At 36.9% G+C, this 19,930-nt stretch overlaps 1 protein-coding gene and 2 non-coding genes across 8 annotated transcripts in view; 2 read left to right on the top strand and 1 right to left on the bottom strand.

Annotated features, from left to right (window-relative positions):
- Positions 1-19,930, bottom strand: part of cla-1 (Protein clarinet) — a gene marked incomplete at both ends in the record, with an annotated part of 39,308 nt that overhangs the window by 2,684 nt on the left and 16,694 nt on the right. The window contains 24 exon segments of one of the 6 annotated variants that reach the window (NM_001307219.4): positions 662-775; positions 820-1,026; positions 2,041-4,540; positions 6,517-6,718; positions 7,428-8,131; positions 8,223-8,803; positions 8,860-9,068; positions 9,507-9,591; positions 9,636-9,825; positions 10,074-10,422; positions 10,697-10,981; positions 11,029-11,541; positions 11,916-12,332; positions 12,453-12,500; positions 12,546-12,595; positions 12,868-12,912; positions 13,803-14,116; positions 14,211-14,279; positions 14,658-14,719; positions 14,793-14,905; positions 15,121-17,605; positions 18,695-18,847; positions 18,896-19,102; positions 19,745-19,857. In NM_001307219.4, the coding sequence (NP_001294148.2) occupies positions 662-775; positions 820-1,026; positions 2,041-4,540; positions 6,517-6,718; positions 7,428-8,131; positions 8,223-8,803; positions 8,860-9,068; positions 9,507-9,591; positions 9,636-9,825; positions 10,074-10,422; positions 10,697-10,981; positions 11,029-11,541; positions 11,916-12,332; positions 12,453-12,500; positions 12,546-12,595; positions 12,868-12,912; positions 13,803-14,116; positions 14,211-14,279; positions 14,658-14,719; positions 14,793-14,905; positions 15,121-17,605; positions 18,695-18,847; positions 18,896-19,102; positions 19,745-19,857 (10,015 nt within the window). 6 annotated transcript variants of the gene reach the window in all.
- F45E4.15 lies at positions 5,945-6,164 on the top strand. The gene has a single exon (NR_056215.1). It is a non-coding gene; the product is annotated as an Unclassified non-coding RNA F45E4.15 (non-coding RNA).
- Positions 7,475-7,623, top strand: F45E4.18. Its single transcript, NR_056214.1, has one exon. It is a non-coding gene; the product is annotated as an Unclassified non-coding RNA F45E4.18 (non-coding RNA).

Here is a 19,930-nt window from a genome sequence, read left to right as displayed (position 1 = left end):
CTGTTAAAGAACCTTCTATACCCATGGAAGTGTCGAAATGGCACTTAAGCATTATTTCGACTTGCGCCTGGAAGGGTTCTATAAGCAGGGCATTCATAAGTTGCGCACACGTTGGCAGTATATTTTTGATAATGATAGCAAATAAAATTTATCCTGTTGTTTCTTTTGCTTCGAGAAATAAACGTTTAAACAAGTCACAAAGACTTCCGGTTCAACCTAATATATATATGCATTGGGGATCAAATCGGTTTATTTTGTATGAATAAAAATTATTTGAATTATAACTAAACGACACTCAAATGGATCAAAAAATTAATTACCTCATGTCAGGAATGCGAGGCAAGAATTTTTGCTTTTAAACTTTATTTTACGTCGAGAAAAAATTTGAACGTTCATTGAAACAGTTAAAAATTGGAAATATTGAGTTTACCGTACAAATGATAGAGTTTAATTTCAGGCTGATTGTGAAATCTTCAAAAAAATTATATTTTAAAGTTACCACCAAAATTATTTGAGAAGCAATTTTCCCAGTCTCGTGATTCACCAAGTTTATGGAAAATGTAAGTAAATTTAAAAATTAACAGTCTTAAAAAAGTCTTTCAAAATATCATTTTTTGCATCTCTATTTAAAAACATGTTTGATAAATTATTAATTTCTTACCAATTTTAATTTGTCCCAGAGTCTGATTATTTGCGGTGCTATGCAATTGAGATACATACGCACTGAGTTCTCCATTCATCTGTCGTTTTCCACCAACAACTCGGACTCCGAGATCTTAAATTAGATTTCTTTACTATAAACTTCCTATCTTTACCCACCATTGTAGATATTGTGATGCTTGTAACTGCGAGTCAATAGAATTCTTTTCACATCATATCTACTATTTTCAGCAGTTCTCCTTGCCACGTGTCGATCTGGCATTGAGTTAGTGGCTTCTGGATTACGGTAAGAGGAGGGACGAATCGGACGACGTGCATAGCTACGTGAGCCTGTGCTTATTTTATTTGACGAGGTGAGAGCAGTTTCTGGAAATTTGATTTTTAGATGTTTGTTACTTGAAGAGCACCGATGGTTATTGATTCGTTGATTCACAGAGGGTCAAAGAATTGAGAAGAAGAAATAATTATTAGAGAATTCAATGAAGGAAAGAGGTGAGAGTTCGTAAATATTCATGCTTCTCTAAGTGTATTCAAAACATGTTCTACAGAAATGAAACCGATTTAAATTAATATTTTTCGATATTTAATTTCTATTATAGTAACTAGCGGTCCCCCTCACACACCCACAAAAATATAACGCAAAAAAAATTCATTGCACTTTTTATCCGCAACGTTACTTTAGGAAATTAACTCAATTTATCTTCTTCGCTCGACTCTTAGCGCCCACTCTTTGCTCCGTTTTTCTCATTTCCGTAACTGAAGAAAAATAGACGTCGTGTCTGTTTCTGTCGAATCAAAAGATTTCGTGAGTGCTCAACGCTTTCTCTTTGCAACACGAGACACCTTTTTTCTCTTTGAGGTCCTTCTCGAATAATTCACGCGTCTTCCCTCTATGGATCTGCACTCTCTACACTATTCCCACAATCTATCAACTTCCAGAAAATGAGACGACTGCTGGCACGTCTCGATTTACCTCAAAGCTTGAGCGCGCGCGGGCTCGGAAAGATAGAAAACTCTCGTATATAGTGAGGATTTCGAGATTTTTGCGGTCGCTCCTTTCCTGAAATAGATTCTTTCGAATATCAATATATTCAGATTCATTTCTTTTGATTTTTTGTTTCATTTATTGTCGTCACCTATAAACATAAAATAAAAAAAAGTGATGATTTGAAATTAGGTGAAAGAAACAGTGATTAGGAAAGAAGAAAAAGACATTTAGGTGAGTGTGTGGCAGCATGGAACAAACAAACGATAGATAGAAAAAAGAGAGAAAAGAGAAGAGGTAGACACGTATTCAGAAAGTAATAAGGGAAATGGGAAAGACTCTGTGAATCAAAACGAATCAACGACCATCGATGAGAAAAGAAGGCGAGTTATCACCTTGAGCACGCCTTCGTGAAGCAGTTGCATACATCCTTGAGAGAGCATCTTCTTTTGGCCATCGAGCATCAAATGTATTATGTTGTTGTTGTTGCATTTGCATCGGCATTTGTTGTATTAATCCTTGTTGTTGAGTTGTTCTCCAATCCGAGGCACTTGATACATTTGGAACATCATATGTTGGAGGTGGTGCGGCTCCATACTGTCGGCGATTTCCATATTCGAATAAACTACTCTGAGCTGGACGACTTCCGTAGTTCATCTCATTTCTTGAGTAGACTTGCGACGAAGAAGATGGAATTCTACCTGAAGACATCATCAATGGATCCATTTGAGTGTTTTGCATCGGTATTCCTTGTTGTTGAGCAAGTTGATTATAGGTTGGAGCAATATGAGTCATTTGAGCAGATTTTGGTGCGAGCAGTGTGGAATGATGATGATATTGATTGGAGTTGTAACCTTGATTCATCTGATCCACAAGACGAGATCTACTCGACACGTAAGGATCGGACATCGGTGCATCATATCTTGTAATCGGAATCATTGGTTGAGGAAGTTGAGCAGATTGTTGAAGACCAGATTGGAATTGAGAGTTGAGATAACTTGCATATTGACTAACCATATCACTTCCACGTACTCCTTGATTTAAGCTGTTCAGGTTAGTTGTGTCCTGAGCATAACCACTTGGAATTTGATCATATACCCTTGGTTGTTGGTGTTGAACCATCGGAATTGAATCATATCCAAGATAGACTGGATCTGAGAGATTAAACATGGAAGTTGACTCGTATCCCAGATTTGAACGATGACGCGGCGGTGCTCCAAACGACTGTTCGTTTTCAATTTCAATTGGAGGAAGATCACTGAAACCTCGTTCAAAGTTTCTCGGTAATGAGCCATAATTGTAGGAGTAATTTGTTGGTGGTTGCTGTGGAAGATGTTGCTGACGATATGTAAAGTCTCGAACATCTGATCTTGTACCTCGAGGATAATCGATTCTTGGAAGAGAACCGTAATGTGGAACATGACTACTGTAGTCTGATGACATTGGAACATTTGGATTTAAAGCTGTTCTAATTGGATCAGTAGTTGAAAGTATTTCACAACTTGCACACATTCGTTCTTTTCGTCGAGCCAACTCATGCATAACTTGATTCTTTCTCATATCATCTTGATCGTCATCATCATGAAAATCGAATCTTCGTCGTGAATGTCGCCGGGCTCGTTCACCGAATTCTCGAAGTTGACGATCGTAATCTTCGAAGTATTTCTTCGTGATTTCCAACAAATCATTGTGATTTTGAGGCATCTGATTGTAAATCTGTTGTTGTTGTTCTCGATATCGACGAGATGCAGTTCTTTCACGACTACTTCTTGGAATTGAACCATATCGAACAGTTGGTGTAATTGATTCATAATTTGCCAATTCTGTTTGAGTCTCTGCACTTCTTTTTCCAACATACGTCATTAATTGTGGTCTTCTTTCCATATCCAATTGAGTTCGAAGTGATATCATTGGCTTGACTGGTGGAAGTTCATCTGCCTGACAAGCAATGCTTTTGGACATGTGCTTGAACGTTGATGGATGTGATTGATGTGATGCTACTGATGTTGGATGGTGATACCTTCTCGGAGAAAATGCAGATACAGCAGGAGATGGTGGCTGCATTGATATATGGACACCACGTACTAAATCTGCCGGAAGATCACATTTGACGATGTTCGGAATATCATCTTCAGGTTTCTCAGGTAGTAATCCTGTTATCAGCATCTTTTGAACTTTGTAATGTCGTTGGTTTGCTTCAATTTCAGTAGCTTCCAAACGTTGTTTTCTTTGAATCAGCACATCTTTCAGCTCTTTTTTCAACAAGACTCTGGCCAATGTGTTTGGAACTCGTGTTGTCACAGACGAGCTTCCGATTGATGGTCGAATTGAATTTGAAGCAGAACCGGAAGCTGCAGTGGTTTGAGTTGTTCCAGTTTGAGCTCGTGGTGATCGAACTGATACTGGTTGCCTGATATGACTAGATGCCTTTGAAGAATACGAAGCACCAGCTAATATCGTTGGATTGATAGTTGAAGCAGTAGTGTAATTACTTGCTGCTGATCCAGGCCTTGACAAAATAACATCGTTTTGATACATTGAGAGCGAGGAAGTTGGACGACTCTCTTGGAATATATTACTTCCAGCTGCTGATGGTGGACGACTTGCAGACGATGTTATATAAACAGGAGCTTGATGTTGTTGCTGGTGTTGATGTCTTCTTGTCAATGATCCTCCTTTCAGTAAAGATTCAGCTACAATTGGATCAGAAGGCAGTGTTACGTTATAGTCATCAACGTATGTTGGAGCTGGACCAGATGATGTGGAAGGCATTGACGTATCCGTTGAAATGACATTTGTAGTGACTGATGTTGGCGGTGGGAACGCCGACGAATTAGGTGGAATAGATGGAAGTTTTCGGCGGCCCATATCGTTATTGGCAAGGTTTCCATCATCCTGGAAAAGTGTGACACGTGTTTAAATGGGTTTAAACTTGTTTACAGTTAGATATTTTTCAGAGTTTTTTGAACAAAAAGGGATTATCTTAAATTCCAATTCAATTTCCGATTCAGTCATACTAGTTTCCGATCGTTTGATATCTCAAATGGTTAGTATTTCAGTGTTAAACGGAGTTGTTTTAACGCGTGCGAAAAATTTTCGAACATTAATCGAATTATTTTTCGAAGAAGATTCAAATCAGCAAAACAAGCGGGATTTATTGCTTTATATTTCTTCTAAATGTTTCCAGTATGGAATAAAAACTGTTAATTTGGTCAAAGCTCTTTCTCATTTTCAAAATAATTCCACGACTTCCTTCTCTTTTTCGATTAGCCCATAAAAAGTGTATGCATGCAGGCAGCTTTCTCTCGCCATTTCTGCTCCGGGGGTCTCTCTTTTCTCTTATGCGGTTCGCTGAGCACTCTCTTTCAAAGCAACGGACGACGTTGAGAGAGAGGCATTTGGTGAGAGTGGCGGCACCAGAAGAACAAAACGATGTGAAAGAAGAGAGGGAAAAACGTCTTCTTGAAAACGTTTTTGAAATGGACACAGCAGCAGCATAGGCAACCGAAATTCCAAAAGATATAAAGTTTGTCGTGTAAATACTATCATGGAAATCAGAAAGTTAATTTTTCCTAATAGAGTCTGAATGTCTCCGTGTTTTTCTACAAAAGCGTTCTCAAAAACCAAAAAATATTTATTGCTTTTGTTTTTGGAAGCGCAACTTTTATAGTTTCGAGTTAGCAGCTTTCGACTAAAAAGGCCATATTACTACTTTTTGGATTCTAAAAAGAGCATTTTGGTTGCCAATGTTGGTTATTAATTTTTTAGAGCCACTTTTTCCAGTATATTCAAATTTACCGAGAAGTTGCAACAAAGAAAAAAGTGTTTTTTCTGTGGGTTGTTGTTTACAGACACATTTTAAATCGAATACTTTTCAATGTAATGTTTCACTAAGGATAATTCATTGATATTGCAGCCCAGAACTAGGTTTGCTATGATCCTTTTAATATAACAAACATACAACTTAATTTCTTAAATACAACCCCAATCCTTTTGTTTATACACAACTGTTAGATTTTTTGCCTCCGTTGGATAAAAAAAAAATAATTCTCAAAGATTTTTTTTTCAATTTTAATTTAAATATTATTTGTGGTTATTTGAAATGATGTTAACACCCACCGTGTTCCAGAATTAGAATAACGAGATTTGGAACATTGGAGAATAGAAAAAAGGAAAGGGAGCGGCGACTCTAGTAGTGGTCCCGTGAAAGACGAAGAAATAGAAGTATACTAGAAGATGTAGGTAAGCGTGGTGCCACCCGCCCTGCGTCGGCAAAGTACTACTATTCTATCCTTCACTAGAAGAGACACAACGAAGACGTCGAGAAACGAGAGCAGAAGCGGTTGGTGGGGGGCGGAGCAAGCTGATCGAAAGCGGAGGCCCCGCAGGCGGGCACCGGGTGTGAGCGGAGCGACGATGGAGGCCCCCGTGGATAGAAAAAAGATGGAAGGGATTAGATGAATATTGAGAGATTCAGACATACTAACTCTTTTTCTCTTTTTTCATTCCCCAAAAGACAGAAGAGAAGGCCTCTTTTGGAAAGAGTGAGAAACAAAAAAAGCTCGCACTATTTCTTTTTGCAATACGCTTCCTCCACAGCTGATTTGTTGATTCGGAAATTGAATTGGTAATGGATTTTCATTTTGCCCCTAAATTTTCCCTTTTTGTCCTTTTTACTCTGAAACAATCAACCGAAATTAATTTTTAAGTGGAACATTATGTGTGTTTCTAGGGTTAACAATTAAGCAAATTGTGATATTAGAAAAAACAAAATAATCCTGAAAATATAGAATTACGAAGCACTGAACATGTCAACACAACATTTCTTTAACATAATAAATAAAATAGTAAATAGAGTAAATTTGGCGTACCTCAATATTCTGAAGCCATTTATATGAATTTGTCAATCCATCCATTGTTGGTGGAGGATCAGCTACACTGATTCCACCGAACATTGAAGCTGTTGTTGCTCCAATTGCAGCTCCAACCGATTCAGCAGCAGTTGGAGGCATTGGGAAGATACTTGTGGATGTTGGAGAAGGAAGAAGCATGCCTGGCGAGCGTTTTAGACCTCTGCAAATGAGATTCTATGTCAATCAACTTTTGCCACGTCGTCAGTGAAATAACGAGTAATTGGAATTACTTGTTGAAGTTGGAGAGAAATTTTTAATGACGAACATTCAGGATTTTTGACCGAAACAGGTGTATACAATTATAAAAACTAGGTGAAATTTAGAACAATAAACAAAATTCGATTTAACTTTTGAAATTAAACAATTGATTCTATAATAGCAAATAACTTTCAAAAAAATGCAACGAAACCATTTTGAAGGAGAGCAACTTTTTTATAGCCTAATAGTAGCCTAATTGACTAAAAATTATCCAAAAACACCAAATCTCATTATGAGAATTCTAGACAAATAGATCTAAACTTTTATGATCTTTTGAAAAAAATTGAAAAAAATGTATGTGTTGCAGCGACTGGAAATTAATTTTTATTTAATTACTCTCCTGTTTATCGAACAGCTGAAAGTATTCTTAATTAACAAATAAACACGAGATAAACGACCAAACTGTATCAGAATAATAAGGGGATTATTATATTATGTTAGAACTAATTTCCGGTAGAATACAGCCAATAGGTAAATGTAACTTTTAAAATTAAAATATTGAGCCGCTTTACAAAAATGTTGTAATAATAATTTTGTAGTCGGCGCTGTTGGCCTATTTTGAGTCTGTTCACACGTAATCCTTGCCCAACAATTGATCACAAATCTCTTACCTTGGAGAAGTAGTTTCATTTTCATTCCTTTCGTTGTCATCGCGAACTGAATCCAATTGGCTACCGAGGACTGAAGATTGAAGTGGAAGAAGGAATGATGGAGACGACGAATTGTTGTTTTTCAATAGAATGAGATCATCAGCAGTAGATGTACTTGCAGATGAAGTTGGTGGATGATTAGAGAAATTGCTTTGATCAAAACACAACAAATTTGGTATTGCCTTTTCATTTGTGTACACTTGTCCAAGTAGTGCATCCACTTCTGCCATTGTTTTATCAATTGACGCTGAGATTTCAGGTGGAATATCTTTTTTCGGATCTTTAATTTCCAATGCAGGAATATTCTTTGTTGTTTCAAAGTATGAATTTGAATCAGTGGTTCTTGTTGAAGTTTTGAGATCCGAGAAATTGATTATAGCGTATGCAGGTGTTGCAGTCACTGATGTTGAAGAAGCTGTAGTTGTTTGTTTTGCTTGGACTTTCTTCATTTTCTGATATTTAGCCATTAAAGAATCAGCTGTTTTCTTATCCATTAGACGTTTCTCTCGAGCAACCAAACGGCTTTCTGAATTGCTCAAGGTACCATCATCTTCAGATTCATCTTCAGTTATTGTATAAACAGGTCCTGGGCGCCGCATTGTTTGATTTGCTGATTCGTACAAACGAGCAATTTCAGCGTATTCAACGTCTTCCATATTAATTGACTGAAAAGAAATATTTGAAGAATGTTTTTAAAATTAAAGATATTTTTATGTGAACTATGCATTAGCTTTGAAATTTATAAAATGAACAAACCACTTCATCTTCTTCAGGTGATTCCAAAAATGGATTGTGCCCATGCCGATAGAACTCCTCTTCTTCCAGTGCTTCTGTACGGATTCTCTCCTCTTCAATTTCTTTCGATCTTTGTGATGGTGCAATTGGAATAGGATCACTTCGTTTCGGAGCAGTCACTGTTGGTTTAGTTGATGTACTCGGTGTCTGACTTGTTGTAGTTTTTGCCCATTGAACATCGAATTCATCATTCGCCACTTCACCAAATGCCATAATTTGTTGAAGAACTTCTTTTCCCAACTCTTCTTGTCGAATTCTTTCATTTTCAACTTCTTCAAATGTTGGTGCTGGTGCAGTTGGTGCAGCGACAACTCTATCAGGATATTCTTCATCGTCTTCTGAACAACTTTCTTCGTCACTATCAGATTTTGTTTCTTCTTCGACAGTTATTTTTATCATTGGAGGAGGTTTCGTTGGACCTCTTTGAATTGTTCTAGATTTCACAGACGTCTCACTATCTACTGGTTGTCGTCGTTGTGATACAGAAGATGGTGCTTCAGTGGCAATAACGTTATCGTAAATTTCATCCATATCAACGTCATCTGAAATTTTAGAGATTCTTCTATACAATTTTTACTAATAAACAACAAGTACTCACGATTCTTAGTGACCCGAATTCTTTGAATTTCGGATGGTTTCTCAAACACTTCGTCCGTCTCCTTGGGGAAATCAAAATCTGACGTTTTCTTTGTTGTAGGCTCGTTGAAAACAAAGTCCTGGTGGGGTAACTCTGATTCATCGCCATCAAAAACTGTTTCCCACATTCGTGGCTTTTCATCAACTTTCTGCTTTTGAAGTGAGCCGGCTCTGGAATAGATATTTGACGTTTCAAAACTGTTAAACGATTTTATGTCCAAAAAAGACACTTCTAGGACTTAACCATTTTTCAATTTAATATAAATTTAATGTGAATTGTCAAATATTTTTATTTTTGCTTTGGACTGCTAGAAATTATATCTAAAAAACAAAACGAATTGGAAATGTTGGAGAACAATCGATACAGTGCCTCAAAATATAGATGAGAAGGATTTTTTTGAAATTTTGCAAATGGAAACACCGTTCCGATTTTTTCCTATTTTGTGAATATTTCCAATGTTAGACCAATTTAAAGTTTGTTGATAGGTTAAAACACTCGAAAATAATTTTACAGCAAAAGAATCAACACGGAATTTCAGTCCAATTTCAGTCCTCCGGACACAAAATGTCCTTTCAAATTTTCAGTTTAAAAAAATAACAATGACTTACTCTTCTTCCTCTTGCATTTGTACAATTTCTGCAAATCTTGAATCAGAATACGTGAAATCAAAATCGTCCGTTTGTTTCTCGGGAACTGAAATTTAATAACCTTTTTTATTCCTATAAATTTAAAAATACCATTTTCAGTAACTGGTGACACAGATGGAACATCTGTCACTACCGCCGTCGAAGATTCTTCTGGAGTATGAACCTCTGGATCTTCTTCTCTTCTGTGTAAAACCTCATCACGACTGTCTCTTCTTGATCTAGCACCTTCTCGAATTCGGATAATATCTTCGAGTAGTCCATCCATCCGCTCTTCGTCACCCTGAATAAGATATGAAAATGAAAGAAGCTTTACTCTTTTTTTCGCGACCAATCCTCCCCCCATTTTTGTTTCAATTATTCAATTATGCAACCGAAAAATGGAAAGATGCACTCGAAGACGCGCGGGAAAAAATAAGGAAGAAAATATCAAAGTATTGAGAAAAAATATTTATTTTTTCACAGAATAAAAGAAACGTCTCTTTTTTATCTCATATAAAAGTATCTAATTACACTATTTCAAACACTCACCATTGCCAATTCTCGTTCGTAAGATGTCGACGTGGCATATCCAGATTCTCGTGTCGGTGATTCTTCTCGTTGTTTTCTTTCTGTTTCAAATAATTCATCTTCATTTACAATTCCAGCTGGTTTGAAGCCAGTGTGTCCACGTGGAAGAGAAATTGGCTGATCGATATGGCCTGATGGTATGATGCTTTCCAACTCTGCATGTGCCATTACTGACATTATTTGTTGTCTTTCCTCTTCTGATAAGTTTTCTAATCCAGGTGGGATGACTTGATGTGATCTACTCGAATCTCTTCCAAATTCCATATCAGCTTCAGATGAATGTTCTAATCCGGTTGTAATTTCAGGTTGGCTGAAAACAACTAACTAACAACTTGAAAACATTATGATAACTTTGAAAAGGTTGGGAAAATGTTTTCAATCATTTTTATCAAGTTCAAAAAGCAGTCTATCAAAGTAAGATTTGACAAGTTTTGATGCTGTAATTTTTTAGTAATTTTTTTATTCTAAAAATTAAAAATTTTCTGTCGCAAAGTTTTTTTAAAATAGATGTTTGGAAAATTATTTTTTGGCAAGCCGGAAATTTGAAGATGGGTTTTGATCAAAAACAATCACTTATGCCTTACCTCATTTGTGGTAACGGTGGTGGCATCGAATAACTACTCGTTGATCGACTTGGAATTTTTGCAGAATCGATTTCAGCTTCAGCCATCACAGACAATATTTTCTGTCGTTCAGCTTCAGATAAGTCTTCTAATCCATGTGGTATCACTGGAACTGGTTGCATCGAATAATTACTCGGTGATCTACTAGGTACAAAGTTCTGAATTTCTGCTTCTGCCATAACTGACATAATCTTTTGTCTTTCTGCTTCTGGCAAATCTTCCATTCCAGAAGGAATGATTGGAACTCTGGAATAGTAAACGATGAATAAGGGAGATTAGACAAAGAAACTTACGCTGGTGCCTGTATCATTGCAACACTCGGTGAACGACTTGGTTGTCTTGATGGTAGTTGACTTCTAGATTCTTCAACTTCTGCATTCATCATTACTGACATGATCTTTTGACGTTCTTCTTCTGATAAATCTTCTAATCCTGGTGGCACAATTGGTTCAAATGATGGTATGGGGTGGAATGATTGTTGTGGATTAACAAAGCTCGGCGATCTACTTGGTTGTCTGGATGGAACTTGGCTTCTTGATTCTTCAAATTCAGCTTCTGCCATTACTGACATAATTGTGTGGCGTTCTTCGTCTGATAAGCCTTCTAATCCTGGTGGAATTATTGGTATTGCTTGTTGAGGTGGCATCAATTGTGGTTGCATTCTAGCGACACTAGGTGATCTACTGGGTTGACGTGAAGTTATTACACTACTCGATGAATCCGTCTCTGCATTTGCCATTACAGACATGATCTTTTGGCGTTCTTCTTCGGATAGACCTTCCATTCCTGGTGGGATCATTGATGTGCTGGAATATTTTAATATTTAAAATTGTATTTTCTAGAATTCTACAAGGATATGCGGCAATTGACAATGCTGAAGCTGTCAATTTGAAATACATTTCACCAATCGGCAATGGGCATTTTTCCGCAAACGACTATGCAATCTAGTAACTATTTCAAAGTTTTGGAACTTGAAAAATTAAAATTAATATTTATTTGCCAATTGAATGGCATCGGCATTTACACGAAAGTTTTGGAAATCGCCAAGAATATCCGCTTGCCGCAATGCCCTGGTGTGTTTCATATTTTTGAATTCCCAGAAATAATTTCAGTGAAATTTGAAGCATTCATTGTGTTTCATAATCTTAAAATTTTGGTGTCTCATTGTCGGCTAACTAACCTTGGTGGCATTGGTGGTGGGCCTCTTGCAATGGGTTTTCGCACATTCTGCATATCAGCTTCTGCCATAACTGCCATAATTTTCATTCTTTCATCATCTGACAAATCATCGAGTCCAGGTGGTAATTCGGACATTATACTTGAACTCATAACACTGGGAGATCTTGTTGGAATTTGACTTGAAGGAGGAGGGAAACGTGCGCCCATCTCCATTTCTGCATTTGCCATAACTGACATGATCTTTTCTCTTTCTGCTTCCGAAAGATCCTCCATTCCTGCTGGAATATTTGATGAACCACTTGTGCTTGGTTTTACATTATTAACAGAATCGTCAAAGTCGGCTGCAGCCATAACTGACATGATTTGTCGACGTTCTTCTTCGGAAAGACCATCCATCGGAATACCGATTTGTGGAGAGCTGTAATTTCAAAATTAACCATTTAGGAAATGAAAATCAAAAGAAAAAAGAAGAGGGGAGGTAGAAAAGTGTACGTGCGGGGAGTAATCTGATATACTGGGAATGTTTTATGTTACTTACGGAATAGATTTGGTTGGAGCACTGGTGCCTAGGGAGGTTGAGGATTTGCTGAAATTGTTTTTTTTATAGTTGACTTGACAAAATATCAATTACCTGCTAGAGAAGACATTGTTGTTGACAATATTTGATGATGAAGAGGATGGCTGAAAAGTTTTTATTATTTTGAGGTTATTTAATTTATTTCAAAAAAATTAATTTACAGAAGTAATGTTTAAAAACATTAGCCGTTTTGTGAATTAGTTAATTGTTTGTTTATAATATTAATACCAAAAGCAGTTTCTCAAAAAAAAGTAATCAATCAAGTGAAAAACTCGTGAGCGTTTAGTCATGAGATCTAGATCAAAATCGTGTTACCATAATTGAATTGGGTCGGAAGCCCTACGGAAAGAGAATAAAAAGAAAAAAGTTCACTCACCTTGATGGGTACGGCGGCTTGGATTTGCGAACCCGCTTCCTTTGCCTGCAAAAAGAGCAATTATCGAAAGTGACAAGGAGAGAAGAGCACACGCATGTCTTCTCGCAAAAAATTAATGAGGCATGGGGGTCCCCCGAGCCGAATCCTAAAGTGTTTCTTTTTGTTGCACACCCTACATTTATGCATAAGCGACACATACAACAAAACATAAAAAAGTGGAAAATAGACCAAAACGATGGGTACATCTTTTGGAATGGTGTATGTGTGACCGCTAAAAAAAAAAAAGAAAAAAGGAAGAACAAATGATTGTATAGTGTTTGTTGGATGAGGGAACAACACATTTGCGTTATTTTGGAAAGACCGGAAAGTCGAATTCCGTGAGTAACGAGCCCATCGTAGCTGCTCTTGGAGAGTCAAAGACACTGCGAAATTGGTTTTGTATACTGACATTGAAATGGTTTTTTTTTTTTGAAAATGAATTCATGTAATATATAAATTTGTGTGTATAAAAAACTACTCATATTCTCAAAATGTTGCATGTAAAAGTTAGTTATTTTTAAGAAAAAATGCTGATTGAAGAGTTTCTTAGATGTTAACATAATTTCTATGTTTTTTTTCTAGAAAACAGTAAATTTGAATATAACAGAAAAAAACAAATTGTTGCAACATAATATGTTCTACATTATTGGAAAATCATTTCAAATATCCATACCAAATATCATAATAAAACCTGTCAAACAATTTTGGACAATTATTTATTTTCAGTCAAACAGCTCTAAAAAAAATAACAATTTCTATAGTGACTGAAAATATTTTGAATAGCTTCGCGCATTTACAGTTTCAAAAACGTAGTCTTTTGAGTTTTAGTTTTTTGTTCATGGTCTTTTTTCAAACGGTGAAGTCTGATAGGTCATAGTGAATATTCAATTACTTACCTTATTAATAGCATCATTTGCAATATTAGAAAGGAAGCCGAAATTGGGTCGCTTCAACATACGACTACCCGGCAGTGAATCGATGGGTGTCTGCTGCGCCCTCAACGACTCTTCTCTCTGCGTCTCAAATCCATCATCAAAAGCCTCACGACTACTACTCTTCGTCTTCTCCTCCTCTTCGTAGTTCTCCAGTTTTTGCTGCTCCACGGCGTCGTCACCATATTTTCTCTTTTCCCCTTCACCAATCGATCTTCCGGTGCCAAAGAAGGCAGAAGAAGTGGTGGGCTCATGGTGTTGGCTCTCTACGTCAATACCTGCAAATATATGTTTTTTTGCTTTGAGATTTGGTCTCTTCGTCTCGCTTTTTGATTTGTGCTATGAATTTTTCATTTTTGACAGAAAACTCACCTTCAAGGAAGTGAAGTTGATCCTCAACATACTCCAATGGGAACTCTTCAACGTCAGTTCGAATTTCATCTGAAATTTCAAAAATAAAAAAGTAAATAGAGAAGAAAAATGTAATATTTGTATTACATAGGTCTAATGAAATTATATTCAGTCATTTCTTTTATTTGGACGTTTTTCTGAGTCAAAAACAGAGTGGATAGTGGAAAATTTTGAAAGTTCAGATAAAAGTCTGCTGATTGCAATTAGAATTGTTTTTTGTAGAATTAAGAATTAATTAAACACTCTTGTAAAATATTTTTGATAACATTTTATCTAGCTTTTGCTTTCTTTGCTGTAGAAATTCTCTTGTCGAGTAGAATTTGTTTTAGCAAATTATACTAGGTAGGTGAGTAGGCCTCTGTGTACCTACACTGAAGCGCATAAAAGTTTTTTTTTTAAACCACTTACGCCCCACATCTTCTTCCTCATCGTGGATCGATTGTCGCATGAAACTGAGTTGCTCCTCATACCTGAACAAAATAGTAAAATTGAAACACTAATTTTCAAAAAGAAAAAAAAAGGTTTATTAAAAATTCAGCATACCACTTTCCGATATCCGACTCGGACTCTTGCCTAATCTCTGATATACTTCTAATGTCGTATTCACTACTCTTCCGTGACGCCATCGAATCTGCTGATGGCGTCGGAGACACAGTCTGAAAATCATAAAATCCTGTTGGATAGTAGTGTTTAGTAGTCAAAAAAGGGGAAAAGTTGAAAATCTGGGAGTTGTCACGCTATCTGCATAATATTTAATGACACCGTTGCATTGCCACGGCATGCATAGCAACATGGTGAATGTGAAAAAAAAGTATTTATGGCTGGGAAAATAGAAACAGCTCGCACACAAAAAACAACGTCTATTTCTCACCTTCTGAGCCATAATAGGACCCTGGGGCTCTTCAGTTGTGTCAAGTGCAGCAGGAGATGTAACTCGATCTGGAGAGAAGCCGCTCGTTAGCACTTGAGCATTGTTGTTATCGAAGGAGCCGCTGGCGCCTGAACTTGCATCTTCTTGTTCATCGAATATATCAGCACCTGATGTTGCATCTGATCCACTTTCTGTTATTGGTTCTTCTTCTTCATCTTGAACTGGTTCAGCAGTGAATGGAGTGTTATAATCCATATCAGCCATCTCAGCAATTCTTGCAATATGGTCAAGCTCTTCTTGAGTGAGATCTTGCTCAAAGTGTTTAGAAGGAGGAGGAGGAGGTGGAGTCAACGAAACCTTATGAGTAATCGATCTTTGGGTGGCAGGAAGTTGGACATCTTGTGCAGCCATTGCAGTAATCTTTGCTATATGATCAAGTTCCTCTTGAGTTAGTTCTGGTGGTTCGAATATTTTTACAGGAACATCATATTCTGCTGATGCCATTTCAGCTATGCGAGCAATATGATCAAGTTCTTCCTGAGTAAGTGATGTCTCGGATGGTTTTCCTGTTGGAGGTGGTAGAGTACTGATGTCCATAGATGCCATTCCTGTGATCTTAGCGATATGATCAAGTTCTTCTTGAGTAAGTTCAGATTCAACTGGAGCAGGATGTTCAGAAACAATTGAAGGATACATTCCAAAGTCTTCATTTGCCATTGCAGCTATTCGAGTAATGTGATCTATTTCTTCTTGGGAGAGCTCCGGTTCATTTTGTTTAACTTGAGGAGTTGGTAGAGTTTGTAGATCAGTGTTATCTTCAGTAGCCATAGCTGTTATTCTTGCAATGTGATCAATTTCTTCTTGCGATAGAGTTGGTTCTTCAACATGATAATTAATTGGCACTGGCATTGTCGCAACTCGTTGCTCTTGTTGGATAAAGGGAGATGGCGCATTTAAATCTTCGGAAGCCATCGCCTCGATCCTTGCAATATGTTCTTTTTCTTCTTCCGTTAGTTCTATTTCAATTTGCTGTGTTGGATGTGTTGAAACGTATGGTGTATTAAAATCTTCTTCAGCCATTGCAGCGATTCTGGAAATATGTTCACGCTCTTCTTCAGAAAGTTCAATTTCAGACGGCTGCGCAAACACTGGAGTAGCTGTCGAAGCTGGGAATCTATCAATTGCACCATCGTCCCTACTATAATTTTCATCATAAATTGGCGCGACAGCTCCTTTAACAGGATGTGTAAAGTCCTCGTCAGCCATTGCAGCTATTCGAGCAATGTGATCCATTTCTTCCATTGAAAGTTCAATATCTTTTTGGATAATTGAAGGAGGAGGAACAATGATTTTAGATTGTGAATCATCCGCTGCCATAGCCTCAATACGAGCGATATGATCTTTCTCTGCTTGTGACAATCCTTGATTCATATTAACTGCGGGTTGTTCAAAGTCTTCCGCTGCCATAGCATTAATTCTGGCAATGTGATCTATTTCATCTTGTGTGAGCTCTTGCTTAGATTCTTGCTGAGCACTTTCAGTAGCCTGTGCAATGTTATCTAGCTCTTCTTGGGTTAGACCACTAAGAGATTGCTTTGATTGATTTTGAACGTTCTTTATCACAGAATCTGTAGCATGCATGACCGACTGGGTAGCTTTTCCGAAGAAATTCTTTAGTCCAAATGTAGATTTTGGTTTAGACTGTTCATCGAGAATCTCTTCATCCATCTTCTCTGCCATTAATGACATTTGTCGAATATGTTCCTTCTCTTCCGTAGTGAGCTCTGATTCGTCGTGTTTACCAACTCCGAACATGTTCTTCAATCCACTTACAACACTTGATTTACGTCTTTCTTGAGCTATTGGTGGAGGTTGAATTGGTTCATCGATTCCTGCCATTTCATTGATTCTTCTAATATGTTCAAATTCTTCAGCCGTCAATTCATTTGAAACATTTGGTTCTGGTTTTGTTTCAGTTTTATCTTTATCAACTTCCACAATAACTTCATCTTTTATCTCTTTAACAAGTGTCTCTGTAGCTGTCTTGGCTTTATCAAAGAATATCTTGAATCCAGAAATAGAAGGTGTTGAAAATCCGAATTGAGAATGTGCAGATGAACCACTACTGTGCCTGGATCCTGTATCAGTTTTTGCTGAATGTGGTGGAGTTGGATGTGATATCGCAATTGGAGGTGGGATCACTCTCAGATTATTTCTAGGCGTAACTGCTCTTGATGGAATTTCCACAATTGGTTCTTCTATTGTCTTCTTTCTTTGTACTTCATTTTCAACTTCTTCATCAATTCCTTCACTTGAAACCCGAGAATTCGTTGATTCTGTTCTAGATGATATTTGTTTTTTCATTGGAACCTTGATCATAAACGGAGTTTTCGATTCTGCTTTCTCCAAAATGGTTTGAATATGCTCTTTTTCAGCTTCAGACAGATTATCGACTTCAGGTAGCATTTGTAATGCTGATGAACATCTGTAAAATAATTTAATTTTAATTTTTTGTGGAAACTTTTAATTATAAAATTGAATACTCAAGCGGTGTAACCGGGGATATTTTTTTTGTGATTCCGAATTTTCATTCCGAATATCTATGTAAGAAAATGTTTAAAAAATCTCTCATTTGAATAATAAAAATAAAAGGCGTAGAAAATTACAATCAGTTTTCGAAGTTCAAAAATAGCGAAGTTCATTTGTGCACATAAGGTAAATTTGATTTGTTTCTGGGTTTCAGCAAATTTTTAAAATTTACTTACTAGGGAACCATCAGAAGGTACCCATCGGACTTGCATATGAGACCTATGCTATTCGATAGTGCATGTCTTAAAACGGTTACTTGTGAATTTTTAGCTGCGAATCTCCAGAACCAAGCTCACGGCGAGCTCTCAAAGATCCTACAATAGCACTGTAACGAAGCACTGTAACGATAAAAAGAAGCAGTTTTCCTAATTCACTTTGGTAGCTGATATCTCCGTGGATAAATTTTTTACAGAAAAGTCATCAACTGATAAGTTGTTGAACTTTTTGTAAAGAACAAGTTTGTAGTTGAAAGTTTTTATTAAAAAAATTTTATTTCAGATAAAAGCATTAGAGTAGCAATAGCAGCCTTAAAATATGTAGTAGGAAACAGTTGCCGCACTTCACGCGCTTTTATCTGAAACAAAATTTTTTTAATAAAAACTTTCAATTACAAACTTGTTCTTTACAAAAAGCTCAACAACTTATTAGTTGATGACTTTTTTGTAAAAAATTTATCCGCGGAGATATCAGCTACCAAAGTGAAATTGGAAAATTGCATCTTTTTATCGTTACAGTGCTTCGTTACAGTGCTATTGTAGGATCTTTGAGAGCTCGCCGTGAGCTTGGTTCTGGAGATTCGCAGCTATAAATTCACGAGTAACCGTTTTAAGACATGGGCTATTGAATGACATAGGTCTCATATGCGACTCCGATGGGCACCTTCTGATGGTTCCCTAGTCAGTTATTTTAATTTCTATTTTTCACCATTTCAAACTATAATTTTATACCGTCAATCTGGCTATTCTCCGTTTATTACGTTACATACCTTCTCGATGTCATTGGTGATGTATTTCTATTGGAACGTGACATAACTGACATAATGTGCTGTTTTTCTGCTTCTGATAGTCCAACCAATGCTGTATCTGGCAAACGAGAAGCCGAACTATCGTTCGATGCTCTTGAATCAGCACCAGAGGATCTGAAAAATTAATAATTTCATCGTTTATGTTTTTCTGAGAACAAAAACCTCCTGAGCAAATTGAGAATGTCACCCCGATCTTCAGATTCTTTTCTCAACAGACTAGGTGAAGCTGATGGTGATGGATTCGTGAACATTGCCAAAGCGGAACGTGGACGATCACTGACACTTCTCTTAGATGATGTGAAGAATGAAAACAGACCATATGACTGTTCTTCATGACGCATTGGCTCCACAGAGAACCCGGCTTGTGACCTAATCGAAATTGAAAATATAAGCATGGGGTTTCTAGTGTTTGGTCCATACAATCAAATATGTATTAAAATGTTTATCTTATTTGTTATACTCTACCATATAGGAAAGTGTAAAAATATCTCTACATTATCTGTAGCTTCTTGCTAAAGTTTAGCTCAAAGAATGTTTCAATCTAGACTATTTTGATCATAAGTTGGCAAAGCTCGGACAATAACTAGACAACATTTGGCAAGATTTGTTTTTTCCCAAGTTCGATATCTTGCCAATTTCTTACTCAAGTTATAAACCACACTACATAAAAAGCTTGAGCGGTGGAAACTGACAAGAGTTGGATCAAAGTTAAGTTGAACTTGAACAGAGTTAAGTCTTGTTAAAGCTTTGCCAATTTATGAACTAAGTTAATATTTTTTAAAGGCAAAAAGCGATCCCAGAAGTACAATAAAATTCGATGCACACAGTCAAAAATACCCAGCACTTTATCAACTTTCTGAAGATGGCGTTAGAGAAATAACAATATGTGGCAAGATAGAAAGTTGATAATGTGCTATAAAATGCTAATAGTAAGTCGATTTTGTAGTGAATATGCAATGAGTTTTATTCAATGATAAGTCACAGGATTGGAATAAAAAAATAAAAACATACGTTTCAGTGACCTCTTCCTCTTCGTCGTCCGTACCAATATCATAAGCGTCGGAGAAATATCTGGCTCGTGGGTTAGCCACATTCCGGTAGTGTGCACGCAATTCTCTGCCAGCCTGTAATCAAATTTGCTCATCTCTATCCCTAGTTGGTCCCCTTTTCCCTAAACATCCAACCAGAAATTTACCC

This window comes from Caenorhabditis elegans, chromosome IV (assembly GCF_000002985.6).
Source record: "Caenorhabditis elegans chromosome IV".
Classification (NCBI taxonomy): Eukaryota; Metazoa; Nematoda; class Chromadorea; order Rhabditida; family Rhabditidae; genus Caenorhabditis; species Caenorhabditis elegans.
The sequence above is the reverse complement of the archived record's forward strand: the minus strand, read 5'-3'. Positions and strand labels throughout refer to the sequence as shown.